General features: G+C 38.4%; 1 protein-coding gene across 3 annotated transcripts in view; it reads left to right on the top strand.

Annotated features, from left to right (window-relative positions):
- Positions 1–21,530, top strand: part of LOC126268335 (ras GTPase-activating-like protein IQGAP1) — a 345,429-nt gene that overhangs the window by 95,341 nt on the left and 228,558 nt on the right. For all 3 annotated transcript variants that reach the window (XM_049973901.1, XM_049973902.1, XM_049973903.1), the window contains 3 exons: positions 882–1,036; positions 9,320–9,454; positions 18,783–18,939. In XM_049973901.1, coding sequence (XP_049829858.1) covers positions 882–1,036; positions 9,320–9,454; positions 18,783–18,939 — 447 coding nt within the window. The remainder of the gene's footprint in view (positions 1–881; positions 1,037–9,319; positions 9,455–18,782; positions 18,940–21,530) is intronic.

The raw sequence follows: 21,530 nt of genomic DNA, 5'->3' as shown, positions 1-21,530 counted from the left end.
AGAGGTGTTGGTGGGTGCTGGACTGGACTAGCAGAGACTGTATCCAGGATGATTGTGGGATCACAGAGTGTATTGTAAGAACAAGTCAGGTTTCATCTACATAATTCAGAAAAGCTGGTATTGAGCATGGTGAGGAGGGAGTGGGATCCACAGACAGCACAGGATGATGGGAGTAGTCATTAAAGTCAGTCATCATTTTATTCTTAGCAGCATGTCTGCTACACAACTAGATTAGAAGGTGCAGAGTGTGGGCAAAGGAGAGGCCTTGCACCTGAGTCTTTCAAATATATGTGATCCATATGGCAAGGGGATGAGGGTAGACTTGGGATAAAGTTTGTCTAGGATATTGTGTAGTTTTGATGGGCAATGGAATCCCACTTTGGGAGAGGTGGGGTACAATGAAAAGTTGTTAAAGCTCTGACAGAGGATGTAATTCAGTTGTTCCAATCTGGGATGATGTTGAGTAATAAGAACAGCACTTCTTTCAGTAATATGGATCTGGTTTAAAATTAGAGGTTTTTGGACAAGGGGTTCCTTGTCACTGCAGATACACTATTCACAGTTGGCCAGACTGTGTGTGTGGAAGTTTTTAGTGTGGATTACATTGCAGTTACCAAATTTGAGGTACTGTTGATGGTTGAAGGGCTCCATGTTAGTGGAAATTTAATGGAGGTATTGAAGAGGTGGAGGTCAGAATCCAAGAAGATGAGATGCTGAGTTGAAGATAACTATGTGAAACAAATGCAAGAGGTGTTAAGATTGAGGGGGAATGGGGATAGAGTGATTTTATAATTTTTGTGTATAATACAGCTAGGAAAAGGTTTTAGACTATTATAGTTTGTGTGTCTGTTAACTACCAATGAACATTCCATTTATTTCAGTTACAGCAGCCATAACGTCAATAAACGAAGCTCTGGCAGCAAATAATGTTCAGCAGCTACTCACATCTCTTAAAACACTGTCTCTAAAAGAAGTAAAGCATGCAGCAGCACCCCTTTACCTTGAAGAGATGTGTGCAGATCGTATTCAGTGCCAGGTATGATAAGGTATAGAGTATTATTTTTTTTTCTGTCTCCTTCGGTTAATAACATCATAATAGTCATAGCCATTCTTGTTTTTGTGTGTTCTGCATACTCCATGCAGTTCATAGCTTTCCAACAGAGCAAAGGATTAAAACATTGTGTATCTACTTATGAGAACCCTCATCAGAGACAATCTGATAGTTTCTCCAGTGCCTCCTTGGTGTCTCAAAATCATCTCAGTTGATAATCATTTATATTAACGTAAATGGATCAAATTCTGCACACAGAAATGTGGATGTGAACGTTCACTTCGTGTTAACTCCATAAATCATTGCTCCTATTAATGGAAGATATTAATCAGTACAAGAAGATGAAATCAAATGGACTAAAAAGTAACTTAAATATTGGCACCCTTAACACATTAACCCTCAGTGGAAAAATGGAAGAAATAACAGATGTACTAACGGAGAGAAAGTTACATATTTTGGGATTAAGCAAAACAAAGTGGAAGGGAAAAGGTGAGAAGAATTTGAGAGGAGGAGGAGGAAAACTGTACCGGAGTGGGAATAACAGATTTGGAAGAAATGGTGTGGCAGTGATGGTGAATAAGAATGTACAAAGCTGTATTGAAAATGTGAGATATATATCAGTCACGATCATAATCTTAAACCTGAGATTCCGAAAAGAAACACTAAAAGTTATCCAGATTTATGCACCTCATGTGGGATGTAGCGAATAAGAAAAGATAGGCTTTGAAAACGAGTTAGAGAACCAGATAGAGTGTGCTAATATAGTGAGGGGAGATTTTAATGCACAGATAGGCAAAGACAGAAAGGGATTTGAGGAAATGTTAGGATGTTTTGGATATGGAGGCAGACATGAAGAAGCAGAAAGACTCCTGGATTTTGTGCCAGAGGAATGGAATGAAAATAGCAAACAGCTGGTTTATGAAGAGAGAAAGTCATGTTATCACGAGATACAGTTGGGATGGAAGAACCAAGAGTGTAACTGATTATATTCTAATAGATAGGGAATGGGGGGAGAAAGTAATTAATGTGAAGGTAATTCTATGTGGGAGTGCAGATGAAACCATAGATTACTTGTGGAACATTGGAAAATGAGCCAGTGTGTGAAAAATAGAAAACAGAAGAGATGAGGATACAGAATTGGAAACTGAAGGAGAGTCAAAGTGCTGAGAAGTATAGAGAATTAATCACACACAAATTTCCAATAGAAGTTTTCTGCGACGTAGAAAAAGAACGGAGTTTATCTGAAGACACTTTAGTGGAAGCAGCACAAAAAGTATGTGGTAGAACATCTGGAAAGAAAAAAAGTAAGACAGACAAGTTGGTGGAATGATAGCACACTCCAAGCAGTTAGAAGAAAAAATGGAGCATGGAGAAAGTGGTGGAAAACTATAAATGACGAGGACAATAAAATATATATAGAAGAAAAGAAATAGTGGAAACAGCAAAGAAAAAGGCATGGGAGGAGTTTACACAAAATCTTGAAGATGTGAAGAGCAATAAGAAAATGTTCTATAAAATGATGAAAATTAAAGGAAGGCTTCTGAAGTACAAGTAAAGATGAAAACAGAGGATGGTACGGTGATTGAAGATCCAGGGAATATAAAAGATCTCTGGAGAGAACATTTTAAGAAACTGTTAAACACTGAGGAGCAGATATATGAGGAAACAACAAATAATGGAGAAATTGAGATAAGTTGGGAATCAGAATTAGAACAAATTACATGGGAAGAAATGGAAATAGTTGTGACGAAGATGAAGGGGGTGGGGGGGAGGGGGAGCCCCAGGACCTGATGAAGTATCAGTGGACATGGTAAGAGCAGCAGGTCCATTGGGAATGCAGTGGCTGTAAAGAGTACTGTCAAGTGTGTAGAGAAATAGTACAATACCTGACGATTGGAGGATTTGTTCCCATCTTCAAAAAAGGCAATAAAATACTTCATAAAAACTACAGAGGAATAACCCTTATGAGTCATATAGCCAAGGTTTTTGAAAGAATTTTACTAAATTGAATAAGTGAAAAGATAGAAAAGGACCTGAGTGAAGAACAGCATGGGTTTAGGAAAGGAAGAAGCATTATCAACCTGATTTTTCTATCCACAACTGATGGAAAAAAGTTGGGAATATAACAAAAGGGTGATAATGGTTTTTATAGGCATAGAAAAGGCATATGATTCAGTCAACAGGGAAAGACTCTGGTAAGAAATGAAGAAGATAGGTATAGAAGATGGATGCATTAATGTAGGACTGACAATGAATAGACACACAATTGTAGAATTAGAACACCATTGGGGAACTCTGAATACTTTGAAATACGACAATGACTTAAACAAGGAAGTATTCTATCTCCTGCACTTTTTAATGTTGTGATGGAGGAAATGAATTGGGCAGTTAAAGATATAGTAAAAGAAAAAGACAAAAATATGATTTTTGTAGATGATATGGTAATATGGAGCGATAAAGATGTAGGTGTACAGTTACAACTTGATGCGTGGAAGGAAATAATAAAAAGGTATGGATTAAAAGTAAATAAAGAGAAGAGTGAAGTAATCATATTTGGAAGAGAGAAAGGGATCAATGGGAATATTACTTTGAATGGAGAACCCCTCAAAGTGGTAGACAGTTTCACTGACTTGGGGAGTGAAATATCTAGTGATGGAAGAATAACCAACAAAGTTAATAGGATGTTACAGAAAGGAGACAATTTCTACCAAGCAATAAAACACCTGATTTGGAATAAGGATGTTTCAAAAAAAGCAAAACTTATGTATCAGAGTTATTACTTCCCTATTGTCACCTATGGAAGAGAAACATGGATAGTGACAGAAAGGGACTGGAGCAGACTGCAAGCAGGGGAAATGAAATTTCTCAGAGCAGTTAAGGGAAAAACAAGAATGGACAGAGTAAGGGATGTAGGTATTAGAAAGGACCTTAAACAGGTATTTTATTAATCCTATAAATTACATTTTGAACAATTGTACACTTGTAAAAGCAGACAAGTCATTGTGCTTATAACCAAGGAATATACCCACAGTATGAATATTTAAGTACAACAAAGTTTAACAGCACACAATGAACTTCAGTACATAATATATGTAAGTATTGTATTGATGCTACAGTGTGGCAGTTTTAGGTGGAGGATATTTTGAACAAGGATAGCATAAGATAACAGTAGACGTTGGGTTTCAACTACCACCTTTATGACATTGCCAACTGCAGTGAGCAGAGTGAGAAAGATTTGTCCCGGTTAAACATGACATTTGAATATGGCTCCCAGAACATTCAGAGGGAATCGGCAGTCCATATCAAGAATGTAGATTGCTAGCCCTGCGAGCAGAAGATGGGTCTTCTTCACCTGCACCAATCCTATATCCTTTTATGGTTTACGTTATCATTTTTTCAGGTGCAAGGCCAGCTACTGCATTAGTTTCTGTACTATAATGTAAGTCTTGATAACAGAGCTACAGCTTGGTTTAAAAATACATTGCTATGACATTTATTATTGGGCACTAATGAGAGCTTGTTTCTCTTTAATCATGGGTGAACAAGGAACTTCAACATGCTATTGGTTGATATACATCATGACAAATTCTTTTTCAGGGTTTTGGGGCTAGTCTGTTCAGTTTTGCAACTTTGTATTTTTTGTGACATTGACTTTATTAATTTGATTCAAGAGTTTTGATTTAAAAAAGCCTTTATTCATAAAGCCTCCTCAGTTCCCTTTTTTTATCTTTTGCTATAGGCTTGAATAATCTCATTTTCCAGTTTTTCATCTTGTGTGATAGTAATGCACTCACAGTCCCTTTTGGCTCTCTGTCAGTGAAATCTCTCATTATTATTCTGTGTATCACTGTGGTGGTAGGAGGTAGAGCCTCTCCGTACTGATACTCCATGTTGCTTGCATAAATTACTTACCTTAACTTCTTTGAAACAGTGTCGATCTGTCTTCAGTTTAGCTGATTGTGTTTCATCATCCCTAAAAACTAAGCTGAATCTACTTCTAAAACAGTCCACTTTCATCCAACAACACATACATGTGTTCCATATTCCTTACAGATAAATTGAATAAGGTAGATCATATAACTGATTCTTGAGGCACACCATGCTTTATGCTTATAACTTATGATCTTTATAAGTTTCCAACAGTTAAATATTGTCTTCTGTTACTGCGACATAATGTTACCCAATCTGCAGCATGCCCTCAATTAACAGCTTTCTGTAGTTCCTGGAGCAAGACAGGCAAGCAGTTAGTCTGTTGAGCATAAGGCTTTCCAATATTTTTGAAAAGCCTGATACTAGAGTCTGTTGTTATCTCCTTTTTTATATAAAGGCACTTTCTTAATTCACGAGTTGATCAGGAAATATGCCTTCCTGTAATGACCCATTTCGAGAAGGTGTGGAAGAGGAGCTGTAGGTGGTGACAGGGTGATAGGATGAAACCAAGAAGGTAATTTTCTTGAAAATACTCTTGTTTTTATAACAATGTGACAGTTGTGTGCCTGGAAAGATGTCAGTTTTTACCCTGGTGTTGACCCTATTAAAATGAGAGAAGATGGCATATTATGGCAACTGTTGCTGCATCTTTACATATAATATTTCCTTAAATACATTTAGGGCCCCCATTGTGTAACAGTTTTATAATACTGTTCTTTGTTGTACAGACTGTCAAACATGACACATTCCTAAGATTTTAGATTTCTACCAGTACATATTTCATGTCAAGTTAGATTATTTTGGTAGCTTCAAGATTTCCGCAAAGTGTGCTGTACTTGTTCCAAGCAACTGTGTCAGGAGATTGGACCCCTTTACAATATGCTTGTGTATTTCTGTTATGTGTAAAGGTTGCGTTTCATCAGAATTTTCAAAAAGATGAGGTTATTGGCTTGTGTTTCTGAAAAGATAAGTCCATGATCATATGCCTCTGTGGTAAACCTGCATGTGTTCACTGTTGAGTACCCTCCCAATCCCCTACACACACACACACACACACACACACACACACACACACACACACACACACACACACACGTGTTTGCTGTCAATGACCCTCATTGTCCAAATAAATCAAAGTCTAACTTATATGCGCACAACATGACTCTTAAATATAGGCAAATGATGTCCACATCTGTGCTAATGATGGTCCATTGATGCAAAAGACTAATTTGTTAAAAATCCAGAAATCAAACATTTTGCAACTAGGTCTAGAAGGAAACATTTTAAGATGATCATTTGTACTTTGCTTCCTAAACACTGGAAGTATGAAGTGACTTGTATGAAGTGACTCAATTTTGCCCTGCCTTTCTATACCTGTTTGATTTCAGATTGTTTTTTTCCCTCTTAGTTTCATCATTCACTTCTGCAACGTACCTTCCTGTACTTCTCAGTTAAATTGTGTTTAGTCCTGATTCATTTGGTCTTTGCTTTAAACACAACTGTCTTATTTAAAAATACAGGATGTTTCACATATAATGTAAATACCTTCTCTGGCAGTACATGGTAATTAATAACCCCATAGGCAGGCTGTGATCACCATATGAGTCTAGCACATTTCATGGACAATAGTTCATTTCTTGTTAAAATTGATATGCCATATGGTGCACTGTACGGGCAATGGACACAAGTGTCATGCAGTTGTCACAGCCTGACTATGAGGATACTGGTTCCTGCATAATGCTGGAGACCACCACTTGCATCACTCATAAACCATCCAGAGTATGGGTGCTGATGATACTTAACTACCATGCTTTACTAGTTCTCCTGTATGACCTATCAATCACTGATAGGTTGCTATTGTGTTCTGTAATTAGTCTGCTGTCAGTTTTTGATAACTTCCCTCAACATGTGTGCTTTAAATTTCTTGCTTCTTTCATTATAAACATATTTACAAAATTTTGGAGGCACCTCTATGTTTTCAAATAACTGCATTTTTCAACCTATGTACTGCTCCTGTTTTGATTGCTAGTAAGCAGAAACTCCTCTTCTGCTGCAAATGTTGCGATAGTATTACATGTTAATTTTCTTAGTTTAATTCTGATAGTAAAAATGTAAATGAAATGTCATAACATACACAGTGAAACTGATTTCATTCAAGTGGCAGCAATGAGTTTCAGATGTTAATTATCAGCCAGTGCTTGGGAAAAAGTGGTTGTCCAAACATTTTACATATTTTTGCTTGCTATTATTTGACAAGTAACCTTTATGCTGTTTTTGTTTTTGGATCTAACTGTTGTAGTATGAAACAGTAACTCCTTAAATAGATAATTTGCTACTGCAAAAAAGTTTTGATTCCTGTACTGTGTGCACAACATGATTTACATTTACATTTACATCCATACTCCGCAAGTCACCTGACGGTGTGTGCAGAGGGTACCATGAGTACCTCTATCGGTTCTCCCTTCTATTCCAGTCTCGTATTGTTCGTGGAAAGGAGGATTGTCGGTATGCCTCTGTGTGGGCTCTAATCTCTCTGATTTTATCCTCACGGGCTCTTCGCGAGATATACGTAGGAGGGAGCAATATACTGCTCGACTCCTCGGTGAAGGTATGTTCTCGAAACTTCAACAAAAGCCCGTACCGAGCTACGGAGTGTCTCTCCTGCAGAGTCTTCTACAAGAGTTTATCTATCATCTCCGTAACGCTTTCGCGATTACTAAATGAACCTGTAACGAAGCGCGCTGCTCTCCGTTGGATCTTCTCTGTCTCTTCTATCAGCCCTATCTGGTACAGATCCCACACTGCTGAGCAGTATTCAAGCAGCAGGCGAACAAGTATATTGTAACCTACTACTTTTGTTTTCGGATTGCATTTCCTTAGGATTCTTCCAATGAATCTCAGTTTGGCATCTGTTTTACCGACGATCAACTTTAAATGATCATTCCATTTTAAATGAATCCTAATGCGTACTCCCAGATAATTTATGGAATTAACTGCTTCCAGTTGCTGACCTGCTGTACTGTAGCTAAATGACATGGGATCTTTCTTTCTACGTATTCACAGCACATTACACTTGTCTACATTGAGATTCAATTGCCATTCCCTGCACCACGCGTCAATTCGCTGCAGATCCTCCTGCATTTCAGTACAATTTTCCATCACTACAACCTCTCGATATACCACAGCATCATCCGCAAAAAGCGGCCGTGAACTTACGATGTCATCCAGAAGGTAATTTATGTATATTTTGAATAGCAACAGTCCTACGACACTCCCCTGCGGCACACCTGAAATCACTCTTACTTTGGAATACTTCTCTCTATTGAGAATGACATGCTGTGTTCTGTTATCTAGGAACTCTTCTATCCAATCACACAATTGGTCTGATAGTCCATATGCTCTTACATTGTTCATTAAACGACTGTGGGGAACTGTATCAAACGCCTTGCGGAAGTCGAGAAACACGGCATCTACCTGGGAACCCGTGTCTACGGCCCCCTGAGTCTCGTGGATGAATAGCGCGAGCTGGGTTTCACACGACCGTCTTTTTCGAAACTGATGCTGATTCCTACAGATGTGGTCGCAAACCCTCCACCTGCCACAGATGGCACGGCACGCCTCTGTCTCAGAGAACCACCAAGCCTCCCCCTCCGTGCGCCTCGGTGCAGATCGCAGATTCAATTCCACAAGATTGTCACTTCAGATGTGTATTTCAGAGGTCCATATTATTTAATGTGGGTTGTTTTGAGCCCTACAAACTTGTCTCTGTGGATTTTCGCTTTTGAATAGACATTGCAGGTGTCAACTCACATCTTGAAGCTATATGCCAGTCCTGCATGCACGACCTGGCAGCACAGTATGGTCTTAAAATTAGCATAATCATGAACTGATCAAAAAATAAACCTATTGCTCCTTTGTTTGATAAGATGGCAAGACATCCAGTCAATGTTGGGCTCCTACACCAATCTGGGAGTGTCTTGTTCGTTTCCTTAAAAAGCTTTATTTTAAGTGGTAAACTGAGGCTTGTTCACTCATCTTTCTTCATAATTTCTATATTTATCCAATGGATTCCTGTATATACCAGCCACATAACGTTAACTATAGGCCTAACATTTCTGGTACTATAGTGGTGTATGTTTGCCTTGAAACTTCCTTGAAAAGAATTTGTTTTAAGAGATATATTGTGTTTATGATATTGCTGACTGTCTTACTGTTTAAAGTATTCCTGGAAAATATTAGCTTGTCAGCTATTCTTAAGCTGTAAGAAAGATTGTGACCAAAGTCTTTCATTTTAGATACCACTAGATGTAGAGTTAAAGATAAATTTTTAATTTACAGAGAGATTTGACACTGGAAGAGATCACTGCAAGTGTACGTGTCCTTTCAAATATAGCAGCAATCACTGAGAGTGTAGATGCAGGAGATGCTGAGCAGACATGGTCAGCGATATCCCAACCTCAACTGCATTTTTCTGTGAGTGTGTATTTTCATTTTATCGCACATAATTAAAATAAGTCTTCTATCATATTTGAGGGCCACAAAATCGTAAACAAATAAGAAATATTGGAAATAAAAACCTCAGCAAAATGGAACAGCAACTACAGGTCTGATCTTACGAGGTAGCAATGAATATCCACCTTTTAGAAACTAGTGTTTCCATACTTGGAATAAATAAGCAAGTGATAGGACATGTATCTAACAGAATCCTCGATCAGTTTACGCTCACATGATGTGCAAGATACACATGAACCCTTAAAGTAATTGTTTATGTTTGTATCAGAAAGACAGTTCACTTGAGAAAACTGTAAAATTTTGAGTAGACTTTATGACTGGCTGATTTTTAATTCCAGGTGGCAAAATTTCAGAACTCCTGATGAACACAATAAAATAGGAAAGATTGATCTGCAGCTTTTGGAACTCTTGCAGAGCGGACAGGGGTATTTTTGAAAGTTTATGAATGAGCAACAGATCACTCGGGTACCGGGATGAAAGATACCCACCTGATGTAGCGATGAAGGAAGACTGAGATCTCTCTCTTGTAGTCTCTCAGATGGAGCCTTCTCATCCTGGAGTCTGACTGACATGTCCATCCCAGTCTTCCAAACCCCTTTCCTATCTAATTAATTAGTTTACAGGTCTAAAAGCTAGGGATAGATTTTCTTTTCCTGTATGTGTATGGGCAGCTGTGGAATACTGTAACCTGAAGGTCAGAACTGGCCAGTGATATTGTTGCATTTTAATTTTAAGTATTTGTAATAGTTACCCCGAGTGTTCAATAAATTCAAAATACACGCGAATTATCTACTAAAACACAAAAATGTGAATTTACTTTATGTATGCTATTTCATATCAAGTTGAATCCAGGTGAACTATTTTATCATAGATAGTTTGTAATGGCTATATTCTCTTCATATAAATATTGAATAAGTAATCAGTTTTCAGTTGGTGTTGCACAACATCTAGCGAAGCTTAGTTTGGAAAGCGAATATGTGTAAGAACACATTTGCAAAATAAAGGGTGCACATATGCACAAACATGACAATTTATCCATCATAATTTACACTCTGGTGACGTGTCAGCTGTAAATAGCCTATAAGTTACCAGCTGCGTGTGGCTGTGCGGGACTCAGCTGTGGGACCTAGCATTTTAGAACAGAGAAACTTGTATGTTTATCTGCTAGTAAGTATAAGTTTTAGGTTGGGAGGGGAGGATTTTGAGCTATGATTCCATAAGGTACTGGTAGAGGTCAGCCATGGACAATCTCGTTTGCAATGCTGCAGACCGCAGCAAGAAATTGCATGGTAGTAATTACCATTTGTTTTGTATACTCCCTTTTGCCTTGGTTCGAGTGTTGCTCATTTTCTTATTTTGAGTATGATTCTCCCAACACCAGATGGGATCGATGATCCCTATGACCACATGTTTGTTTTGTTTTCACTGAACACAGAACATGGGTGTAGATCTGCTGCCATGCAAGAGGAAGTTGGGTTGTTCCCCCCGCACTTCTTCTCACCCCTCTACTGGTCAAAGTTCTCATTTTTTTTACACTTGCAGCCACTACCACAGCATATAGTGTCCACACTTAAAGTAAGCAGAAGGCATTCAAAGTATTTTGACAAGGTTGAGGAGAAAACGTTGCTTCTGAGTGGGAATGATCATTTGTTGAAACTTCAAATAAAGATAAAAGAAGAAGAAAAGCGTAGAGCATTTCAGGGAAAAATACTGTTGAAGTTGGGACAAAAGCGAACTTCCCAATTGTTATAGAGAATAAAAACAATTTATTATCTTTTATTAGTATTTTATCTCCAACCACTTTTTTTTTTTTAAATCAATGAATCATCCAGATAGGGATAGGTGGTTGGGAAATGAAAGGGACATCAGGTTCACTGTGTGCATGGAGGGTGATGGGCTCTTGTACAGGGAGCCAGTCAATGTGTAAGATAGAAGATAAGTTGAAGAAAGAAGTATAGGGTAGCTAGTGGATCTGGAATTGCAGAAAGAGCTAGGGAAACGCTACAATGAGTAGTCAATGGTGTAGTGTATAAACAACAGGTTAATTATGAAGTTTATTTTGAGATTAGATAACTGCATGGAGAGAGAATATGGCAAGCATTGGAAGACAGGGATGTCAAGTCATTGTGTATTGTTGGCAGAAATAGAAATTTATGAGTAATGTCTAGTTCAAAAGGTCTTGGGCATTTCAAATTAATTTCCAGTATATTTGTCCAGATGTGTGTAACAACATTTTGCTCCAAAAGAACTGGGGCGTACTGAAACTTCAGAGCTAACACCCAGACGCTCAGATGCCAACTACTGATCAGAAACAAACTCCGATTTAGTTCATGCTGTGTGCTGTCATCCAGTAGAAGATGCGTAAACGGTAATTAAAGTACAGAGTATAGAGAAACTGTACCTGTTAGCCATGAATGCGTAGCTCGCTGATTGGTGAGTTGGTAGAGCGTGTGTGTGTGTGTGTGTGTGTGTGTGTGTGTGTGTGTGTGTGTGTCCCTCCCCTTGACATGTAGAAGCTCGTTTTGAAGTTTGTAGCAATATTCTTTTGGCAGTCCGCTTTCACTGTGTTAGTTGAAAGTAGCGAACCTGTGGCGTACATTTGCATAGATAAAATCACATCTATCTATTCAAATGTGCTCTATAGGTTTGCTACTTCCAACTAATTAAGCGAAAGCAGACTGCCAAAAGAACATTATTACATACTCCGAAACATCCTTCTATGTGTCAGAAAAATGATCTCCCATATAACAATTTCAAACAATCAGTTTTAAAAAATCTCAATCAATGGTTTTTGAACTTGGTACCTTCAGTACTACGATCTCTCACTCTGCCAACTCACTCACCACAGATCTTCACATTCACAGCTCACAGGTACAGTTTCCCTATACTCTGTAGTTCTGGTGTTATTTTCAATTACCATTTACACATGTTCTACTGGACGACAACACACAGCATGAACTAAATTGGCGTTTTGGTTGACGCTCTATCGATACACATCATTTGGTACCAATCTGAGTGATGGACATCTAGACGTTTGAGCATAAGCTTTTCTGATAAAAACTGGTATATAATACCACAAGTGCTTAACATGCACTTTGTGTAGAGTATAATGTGCCAAAAATAATTGTATCAGAATTTTGCAAAAACTAAACTGTAGATCTGTAGATACTGCAGAAGAAATCTGATGTGATGAAAGAGAACACACTGCATGTTGACAAAGAGTGTTGATGGAGGATAACTGTGTATGATAACAGTTAGAATATTTGTTTTTATTTGTACAGTAATCCCAATTTTCTTCTCCATCCTCCTCATTCTTTCTCTCTAAATATTCTTGAAGTGTGACTATAAAAAGATACCATAATACTGCCTAGAACCGTAATCAAGATCATAGTATAAGATACAGAAAAAGAGCCTGTCCTTAGTAGTCATGGTACCCAAAATAATTATTGTAAGATTGTCAAACACACCATCAGATAATATTCAAATTGTATCTCAAGCTTTCACAAATAGAAAATAGTTTTTTTATTTTTTTTTAATTTTAATTTTTTTTTTTTAATTGGAGAAAGGTGAACAGGAGATTGATAAGGGAAAACATATGTTACGTTAAAAATGAGCTCCAGACAAGAAACGAGAAAGACAGCATGCTGCAATGTTTGACGTGGTGACTGACTGGTGCATGTCTACTGCTTTGTCTGCTGTAATTTCAGCCTGTTTGACTTTCATATCTAAAATGTGAAGTTGTTGTGTAGGCATTAAACTCTTTATGATACTGTTTCAGTTTGGTACTGTATGGTTATAATTAAAGTGCAGCTACTCTCTCTCTCTCTCTCTCTCTCTCTCTCTCTCTCTCTCTCTCTCTCTCTCTCTCTCTCTCTGTGTGTGTGTGTGTGTGTGTGTGTGTGTGTGTGTGTGTGTGTGTGTGTGTGTGTGTGTGTCCACAATCTTAAATTAAGTGACTCTCAATCCAATAAGGATAAAAATAGGTGTACATAATCCAGAAGTATCAGTGTAAGGTAGAAAGAAATGAATATCACAGATTAAGAGTATTAAAATCCTAAAGGTTAACTGCCAAAGCATTCACAACAAATGCCAGAGTTTGAAGCACTCCTGCAAAGCAGTGAAGTTCTCGTAATAGTAGATACACAAAGCTGGTTTAAACCTGAAATTGATATCAATGATATTTTTGGGGATAATTTGAGTACATATCAAAAGGAGAGGCAAACGATGAATGGAGATGGGTGTGTTTGTTAGTAGACAAGACTGAGACACTCAGATGTTTAGGACGGGTGGTAGGGACAGAGCATCGAGTGACATTATACTGAGTGCGCTATCCGAAAATTACCTCGAACAATTAAACAGAGAACCGACTCGTGGAGATAACATCTTGGACCTACTGATAACAAACAGACCCGAACTTTTCGACTCTGTAAGTGCAAAACAGGGAATTAGTGATCATAAGGCCGTTGCAGCATCCTTGAATATGGAAGTAAATAGGAATGTAAAAAAAGGGAGGAAGGTTTATCTGTTTAGCAACAGTAATAGAAGTCAGATTTCAGACTACCTAACAGATCAAAATGAAAATTTCTGTTCCGACACTGACAATGTTGAGTGCTTATGGAAAAAGTTCAAGGCAATCGTAAAATGTGTTCGACAGGCACGTGCCGAGTAAAACTGTGAGAGACGGGAAAAACGTGCCGTGGTTCAACAACAAAGTTAGGAAACTACTGCAAAAGCAAAGAGCTTCATTGCAAGTTTAAACGCAGCCAAAACCTCTCAGACAAATAGAAGCTAAACGATATCAAAGTTAGCGTAAGGAGGGCTATGCGTGAAGCGTTCAGTGAATTTGAAAGTAAAATTCTATGTACCGACTAGACAGAAAATCCTAGGAAGTTCTGGTCTTATGTTAAATCAGTAAGTGGCTCGAAACAGCATATCCAGACACTCTGGAATGGTGATGGCATTGAAATAGAGGATGACACGCGTAAAGCTGAAATACTGAACACCTTTTTACAAAGCTGTTTCACAGAGCCAAGACCACACTGCAGTTCCTTCTCTAAATGCTCGCACAAACTAAAAAATGGCTGACATCGAAATAAGTGTCCGAGGAATAGAAAAGCAACTGAAATGATTCACCAGAGAAAAGTCCACTGGACCTGACGGAATACCAATTCGATTCTACACAGAGTACATGAAAGAACTTGCCCCCCTTCTAACAGCCATGTACCTCAAGTCTCTAGAGGAACGGAAGGTTCCAAATGATTGGAAAAGAGCACAGGTAGTTCCAGTTTTCGAGAAGGATCGTCGAGCAGATACGCAAAACTATAGACCTATATCTCTGACATCGATCTGTTGTAGAATTTTAGAACATGTTTTTTGCTCGTGTATCATGTCATTTCTGGAAACCCAGAATCTACTCTGTAGGAATCAACATGGATTCCAGAAACAGTGATCATGTGAGACCCAAATCGCTTTATTTGTTCATGAGACCCAGAAAATATTAGATACAGGCTCCCAGGTAGATGCCGTTTTCCTTGACTTCCGGAAAGCGTTTGATACAGTTCCGCACTGTCGTCTGATAAACAAAGTAAGAGCCTACGGAATATCGGACCAGCTGTGTGGCTGGATTGAAGAGTTTTTTGCAAACAGAACACAGCATGTTGTTCTCAATGGAGAGACGTCTACAGACATTACAGTAACCTCTGGCATGCCACTGGGGAGTGTTATGGAACCATTGCTTTTCACAGTATATATAAATGACCTAGTAGATAGTGTCGGAAGTTCCATGCAGCTTTTCACGGATGACGCTATAGTATACAGAGAAGTTGCAGCATTAGAAAATTGCAGCGAAATGCAGGAAGATCTACAGCGGATAGGCACTTGGTGCAGGAAGTGGCAACTGACCCTTAACATAGACAAATGTAATTTATTGCGAATACATAGAAAGAAGGATCCTTTATTGTATGATTATGATAGTGGAACAAACACTGGTAGCAGTTACGTCTGTAACCTATCTGGGAGTATGCGTGTGGAACGATTTGAAGTGGAATGATCATATAAAATTAATTGTTGGTAAGGCAGGTGCCAGGTTGAGTGAGATTCATTGGGAGAGTCCTTAGAAAATGTAGTCCATCAACAAAGGAGGTGGCTTACAAAACACTCGATTGACCTATACTTCAGTATTGCTCATCAGTGTGGGATCCGTACCAGATCGGGTTGACGGAGGAGACAGAGAATATCCAAAGAAGAGCGGCGCGATTCGTCACAGGGTTATTTGGTAAGCGTGATAGCGTTACGGAGATGTTTAGCAAACTCAAGTGGTAGAGTCTGCAAGAGAGGCACTCTGCATCATGGTGTAGCTCGCTGTCCAGGTTTCGAGAGTGTGCATTTCTGGGTGACGTATCGAATATATTGTTTCCCCCTGCTTATACCTCCCGAGGAGATCACGAATGTAAAATTAGATATATTCGACTGCGCATCCGGCAGTCTTTCTTCCCGTGAACCATACACGACTGGAACAGGAAAGGGAGGTAATGACAGTGGCGCGTAAAGTGCCCTCCACTAAACACCATTGGGTGGCTTGCGGATTATAAAAGCAGATGTAGATGTAGACTCTAAAATCCACTGAAGTAGAAATTGAAGGTGCATGTGAGATTTATTGGACAAGACTCAGTATCAGAGGTGGGCATAAAGTGATAATGGATCCTTCTGTTGTTCACCATACTTGTCTCCTAATGTAAACAAAAACCTAAGAGAAAACCCTAGTTAATTTGTACATAAGTTTCTCATCATACTGTAATCATTGTGGAGACTTTAACCATCCAAAAATTAATTGGGCCAATTACAGTTTTATTAGTGGTGGGCACGATAAGACATCCTGTGAAACATTACTAAATGCTTTCTCTGAAAACTACCTAGAACTGACAGTTCTTGATGGAAATATATTGGATCTAATGACAACAAATAGACATGACCTGCTTGAGGACATAGACATCAAAACCAGTATCAGTGACCATGACATGGTTATGACAACAATCATTACCTAAGTACAAAGGACGACTTCAAAAAGCAGAAAGATATTTATGTTTTGTAAACTAGATAAAAAATCAGTAGTGTCATACCTCAATGAAGGACTTGAAACTTTCAGCACCAGACAGAAGCATGTAGAGGAACTGTAGCTCAAGTTAAAAAGAATAGTTGATGCTACACTGGACAGGTACATACTCAGTAGAACAGTTCACAATTGAAGGGAAACTGTAAAGAAACTTCTACAGAAACAGAGATTATTGCAAAATAGGTGTAAAACAGTGTAGGGCTAGAGATAGAAATATGCTGTATGAAACACATTTGGCTGTCAAGAGAGCGATGCGTAAAGGCCTTCAATGACTGCCGAAGCAGAATATTCTCAAATGATATTTTACAAAAGTCAAAGAAATTATGTTCATATGTAAAGGCTGTTAGTGGCATCAAAGTTAGTGTCCAGTCGCTAGCAAATGAGACAGGAAATAAAATTGAGGGTAGCAAAGGGAAAGCTGAAATGCTTAACTCCATTTTCACATGTTGCTTTACAGAAGAAAAGCCAGGAGAACTGCCCAAATTTAATATTCTTACCACTGAAAAGATGAATGAAAGAAGTATTAGCGTCGGTGGTATTGAGCAATAGCTGAAATTGTTAAAATTGTACAAAGCTCCATGGCGTTATGGAATCCGAATCAGATTCTATCGTGAATTTGTGGCTGAGTTAGTGTCACTTCTAACTGTAATCTATTTTAGATCCCTCTAACAAAAACTGTGCCCAGTTCTTTGAAAAAAGCACAGGTCATACCTTTTTACAAGAAAGATGGTTGAAGTTATCCACAAAATTACGATCCAGTTTCCTTGACACTGATTTGTCACGAATCTTAAAATATATTCTGAACTCAAACATTATGAGCTATCTTGAACAGAATAACCTTCTCAATGCCAACCAACATGGATTCTGAAAACGTCGATCATGTGAAACCCAAGTAGCTCTTTTCTCAAATCACGGTTTATTGGTGGAATACTGGGTAACTACAATCAGTCTACAAAGGAATTGCTTACAAACCACTCATGCGACTGCGTGTAGAATATTGCTCAAGTGTGTGGGACCTGTACCAAGTAGGACTGAGAGGGGATCTTGAATGCATACAGAGAAGGGCAGCACAGATGGTCACAGGTTTGTTTGATCTGTAGGAGAGTGTCACAGAGATACTGTGAAAGACTCTTGAAGATAAACATAAATTCTCCCGAGAAAGTCTATTAATAAGGTTTCAGGGCCGAATGTAAATGCTGTCTCAAGGAATATACTAAAACCACCTACATATTGCTCACAAAGGGATTGTGAGAGTAAGATTAGACAATTACTGCACTTACAGAGGCCTTCAGTCAGTCATTCATACCACACTTTATATGTGAATTAAATGGTAAGAAACCCTTAAAACTGGTACAATGGGACGTATCCTCTGCCATGCACGTCAGAGTGGTTTGCAGAGTACAGATGTAGATGTGTATATAGATGTAGAGGATCAGTGTGGACTGTAATTATCATATGACAGCGAAACTTGGTAGATAAACTAATGTGTTAATGCGGAAACGATTTACACTGGGGGGGGGGGAATAGTTCTAGTTTTGGCCATGAGGTGCAATGCTGTCGCTGTTCACCATTTGTTTGACGGTATGACATGCACTCTGTCAATTAAAGCCATAATGGTGAGTGAGCAATATAGCTATCAAGAAGAGAGACTGTGTGCTGCTAGTGAAGCTGTTTTATGTGAACAGCAACAATTACAGTGCTGGACTGAGAGAGTATCGCCGACTGAATGGTCTGAGGATAAGCCCAATATCATTAAATGGTTCAAAGAAGATGACAATGAAATTAAAAAACATTCAGCTCAGTCTGGCACATGGAAGAGGAAGGCATGCTATCCTGGTGGGAGTTATTCATGAGGTTGCTGTTGCTGCAATTCACCATGCAGCATGTGCCCTGGGTTGTGCTAGTAGTCATGCAGTGTCATGAAAATTGTTCTTTCCATAGTCAACAATACTGAAAGTTTGTTGATATTACACTGGTACCCATACAAGATCCAGACTGTACAGCAACTGAAACCTCATGACCGATGGCAACATTCTGAATCTGCTCTTCAGTTTCTGTCATGTGACGCTGTGAGTAGCCGCACTGTAATTATAACCACCCAGTATGTGTTGAAAACTATGCATAGAAACTTTTGTGCATAATATAATGAAACTATTTGTATGTGTTTTGTGTTCTCAGAACCTTGATCAAGGGTTGTGTGTTAAATATTGGCAAGTATTGAAAGCAAAACGCACATACAAACTGGCAAAGAAAATGCCTTGTCCATTGCTGACTTACTTTGATATTCAAGATTGCATAGATATTGTTCACCAGCAAAGTGAAGACAGCAATCAGAGTGAGTGAATTTTTATATAACTGTAATATTTATATTGAATTTTAAATATAATCTAATATCACCTGTGTATATTTGGCTGAATTTACTACAAGGAGCTTTGGTAAGTTAATTTGTAAACTGCGAAGGTTATCTACATATATCATTTGAGAGAATTAGGCACTTGTAATCCATAAATTGTGAAGTTCCCTGTTTGGAACCATTGTGCAACATTACTTTTGAGCATAATATTGTTTTGCTCAACTCATAGCAAGTTAAGATATAAAATGTCCATGATTTCTTGTTCACATGTGTCAGTGACAGCAGTCAGTGTAAGTATGGAGAAAATTTGATGCTGTTTGAAAGTCTGGTGAGTTTTTAGTGTAGAAAGCATCAACAAAATGACAATCTAATAACCACTGGCATATATAATAATTTGTTTTATTTATTATTTATTTATTTCTTATATATTTGTTATATAAAACCATGAGCTTGACCTAGGCATGGAGCATGAGAAGACTATTGTTCAAACGTGTCATTGTACATCACATATCTGCTATTAGTTAACGAACATGACATCCTTATGCAAAGGACAGATTGTTTCTCACTATATAGAGGAGATGGTGAGACACAGTGAAAAGACTGCTGTACATTGAAAGTTTTGTCCAAAAGTCCTTTTTCTGAAGTAGAAAAACACGCAAACGCTGTCTCCAGCTGCTGTGGCCGGACTGTGTGTTTCCTCTTCAGAAGAAGGCCTTTGGGACGAAAGCTTCAATCTATAACAGTCTTTTTGTTGTGTGTGTCTACAACTTGCCTTCTCTATATGGTCAGTAGCAATCTATCATTTTCATATTCTCATGAAAATATCATTAAAGACATTTTTGTAATATATATACCTAAAGGAATGATTACTACTTTCACATGGGGAAGATGACATGCGAAGGACAACAGTTTGACAGACTCAGTTGTTGTAAAACAGGACTGATTGTGACTAAAAGATATAATCTTACATGAATATTAAATACAAATGAATCCAAAGTAACAATTACATTTTGTGAGTGGTTGCGCTTGTGATTGGGCTAATTCAGGCTTTTTCAACCCTGTGCCGTGGGGCAGAGATGCCCTTGAGTGTCAGTGAGTTCAGCAGCGGGATGGTGCAAATAGTATGGATTATCCGGCTGAGTAGTCGTATTGCACACTGCTGTGTATATAAAATATACTTGACCGCTCCTGCCTACATCCTACAGTATATCACGTAGATCATGGCCTGGATTCTTGCCACCCGTATGTTAACTGTTTGCCCACCAGTGCTCACAAGTGCTTAACTGCCTGCATGTGGGCACTTGAGCTAAACAACTTAGTCTAGTGGGTACGTCTGTGAATATTTGGGAAGAGAAGGGTGGGATGTGGAGACAGCAGTACAAAAACAAAATTGCGTTTGTAGTAGACAACAGTTTGACATTAGCCACTCATCTGATTAGACAGCTAGTTGTTTCACTTTCATCCATGGTCGTACCTTTGATTGGATAGGAAATTTCTAGGACTGGACTGCAGGTGGTAGTTGGTGGGAGCATGGAACAGGTCTTGTATCTCAATATCCTGCAGGTAAAGGACCTGCAACTGTGGGTTTGTTGGCAAGAAGGTTGTATTGATGGAAGAGTATATTGCTTATGTTGGGCGGATAATGAAATACCATGATGGGTGTTATAGCCAGGCTTTGTGTAGGATATCCCTTTTCTTGATCCATGAGAATGGGTAGTCACACTTTCAGTTTGAACTTTTTATGGTGGACTAGGTGGTTTTGCATTATAAGAGGAATGCTGATTAGTGTCTGGTTTGTAGAGACTTTTGGTTAATTGGAATCAAGGGAAGAAGTGGCTAAAGACATTTGTTTTATTTTCTCAGCTATCTTGTTTGTTTATTTCTACACAGAGTGATTATTCACAGTTGTTCTGAACATCACATTTTATTATTTCTTTGGTTAATTTTGGGCCTGGTGAACATTGTATTAGGATGTTTTTATAGACCACCAGCATCAGCAACAAACATCACAGAATGTTTCAGGGAAAGCCTTGAGTGCATAGGAAATAAATATCCATTAGTTATAGATGGAGACTTTCATCTGGTGTCCATTGAATGGGAAAATTACCCATTTATCACAGGGGGCAGAAGCAAAGACTCGTGTGAAGTTATTTGATGAGCGCTCTCAACATAAAACCTTGAGCAATTCTCTGAAGGACATCATCTTTACACCACTGACTGTTATAAGTTGTTATTACACTGTTGCAATTTCGTCCTTAGGACATTATCAAGTGATATTATGGCTTTAAGTCATGTCATCATAACGTAAGATGACACATTTGTATGTCATTGTCAATGACATTGTTACACAGTGCGAGCACATATATTCAAACATGCATTAGACCACAGCTGCAGACTGCTGTTTGCAGGCTAGTAATAAAAACTTATAACAGTCAATGGTGTAAAGATGATGTCCTTCAAAAAATTTTCTATGACTGTGAATCCCAGCTACAATAAGTTTATTCTTGAGGAATGGGTTAGAAAACCAATTCGAGATGGGAGCATATTAGATATCTTGGCGACAAACAGACCTG

This window comes from Schistocerca gregaria, chromosome 1, assembly GCF_023897955.1.
Source record: "Schistocerca gregaria isolate iqSchGreg1 chromosome 1, iqSchGreg1.2, whole genome shotgun sequence".
NCBI lineage: Eukaryota > Metazoa > Arthropoda > Insecta > Orthoptera > Acrididae > Schistocerca > Schistocerca gregaria.
This window is presented reverse-complemented; position numbering and strand designations above follow the sequence as displayed.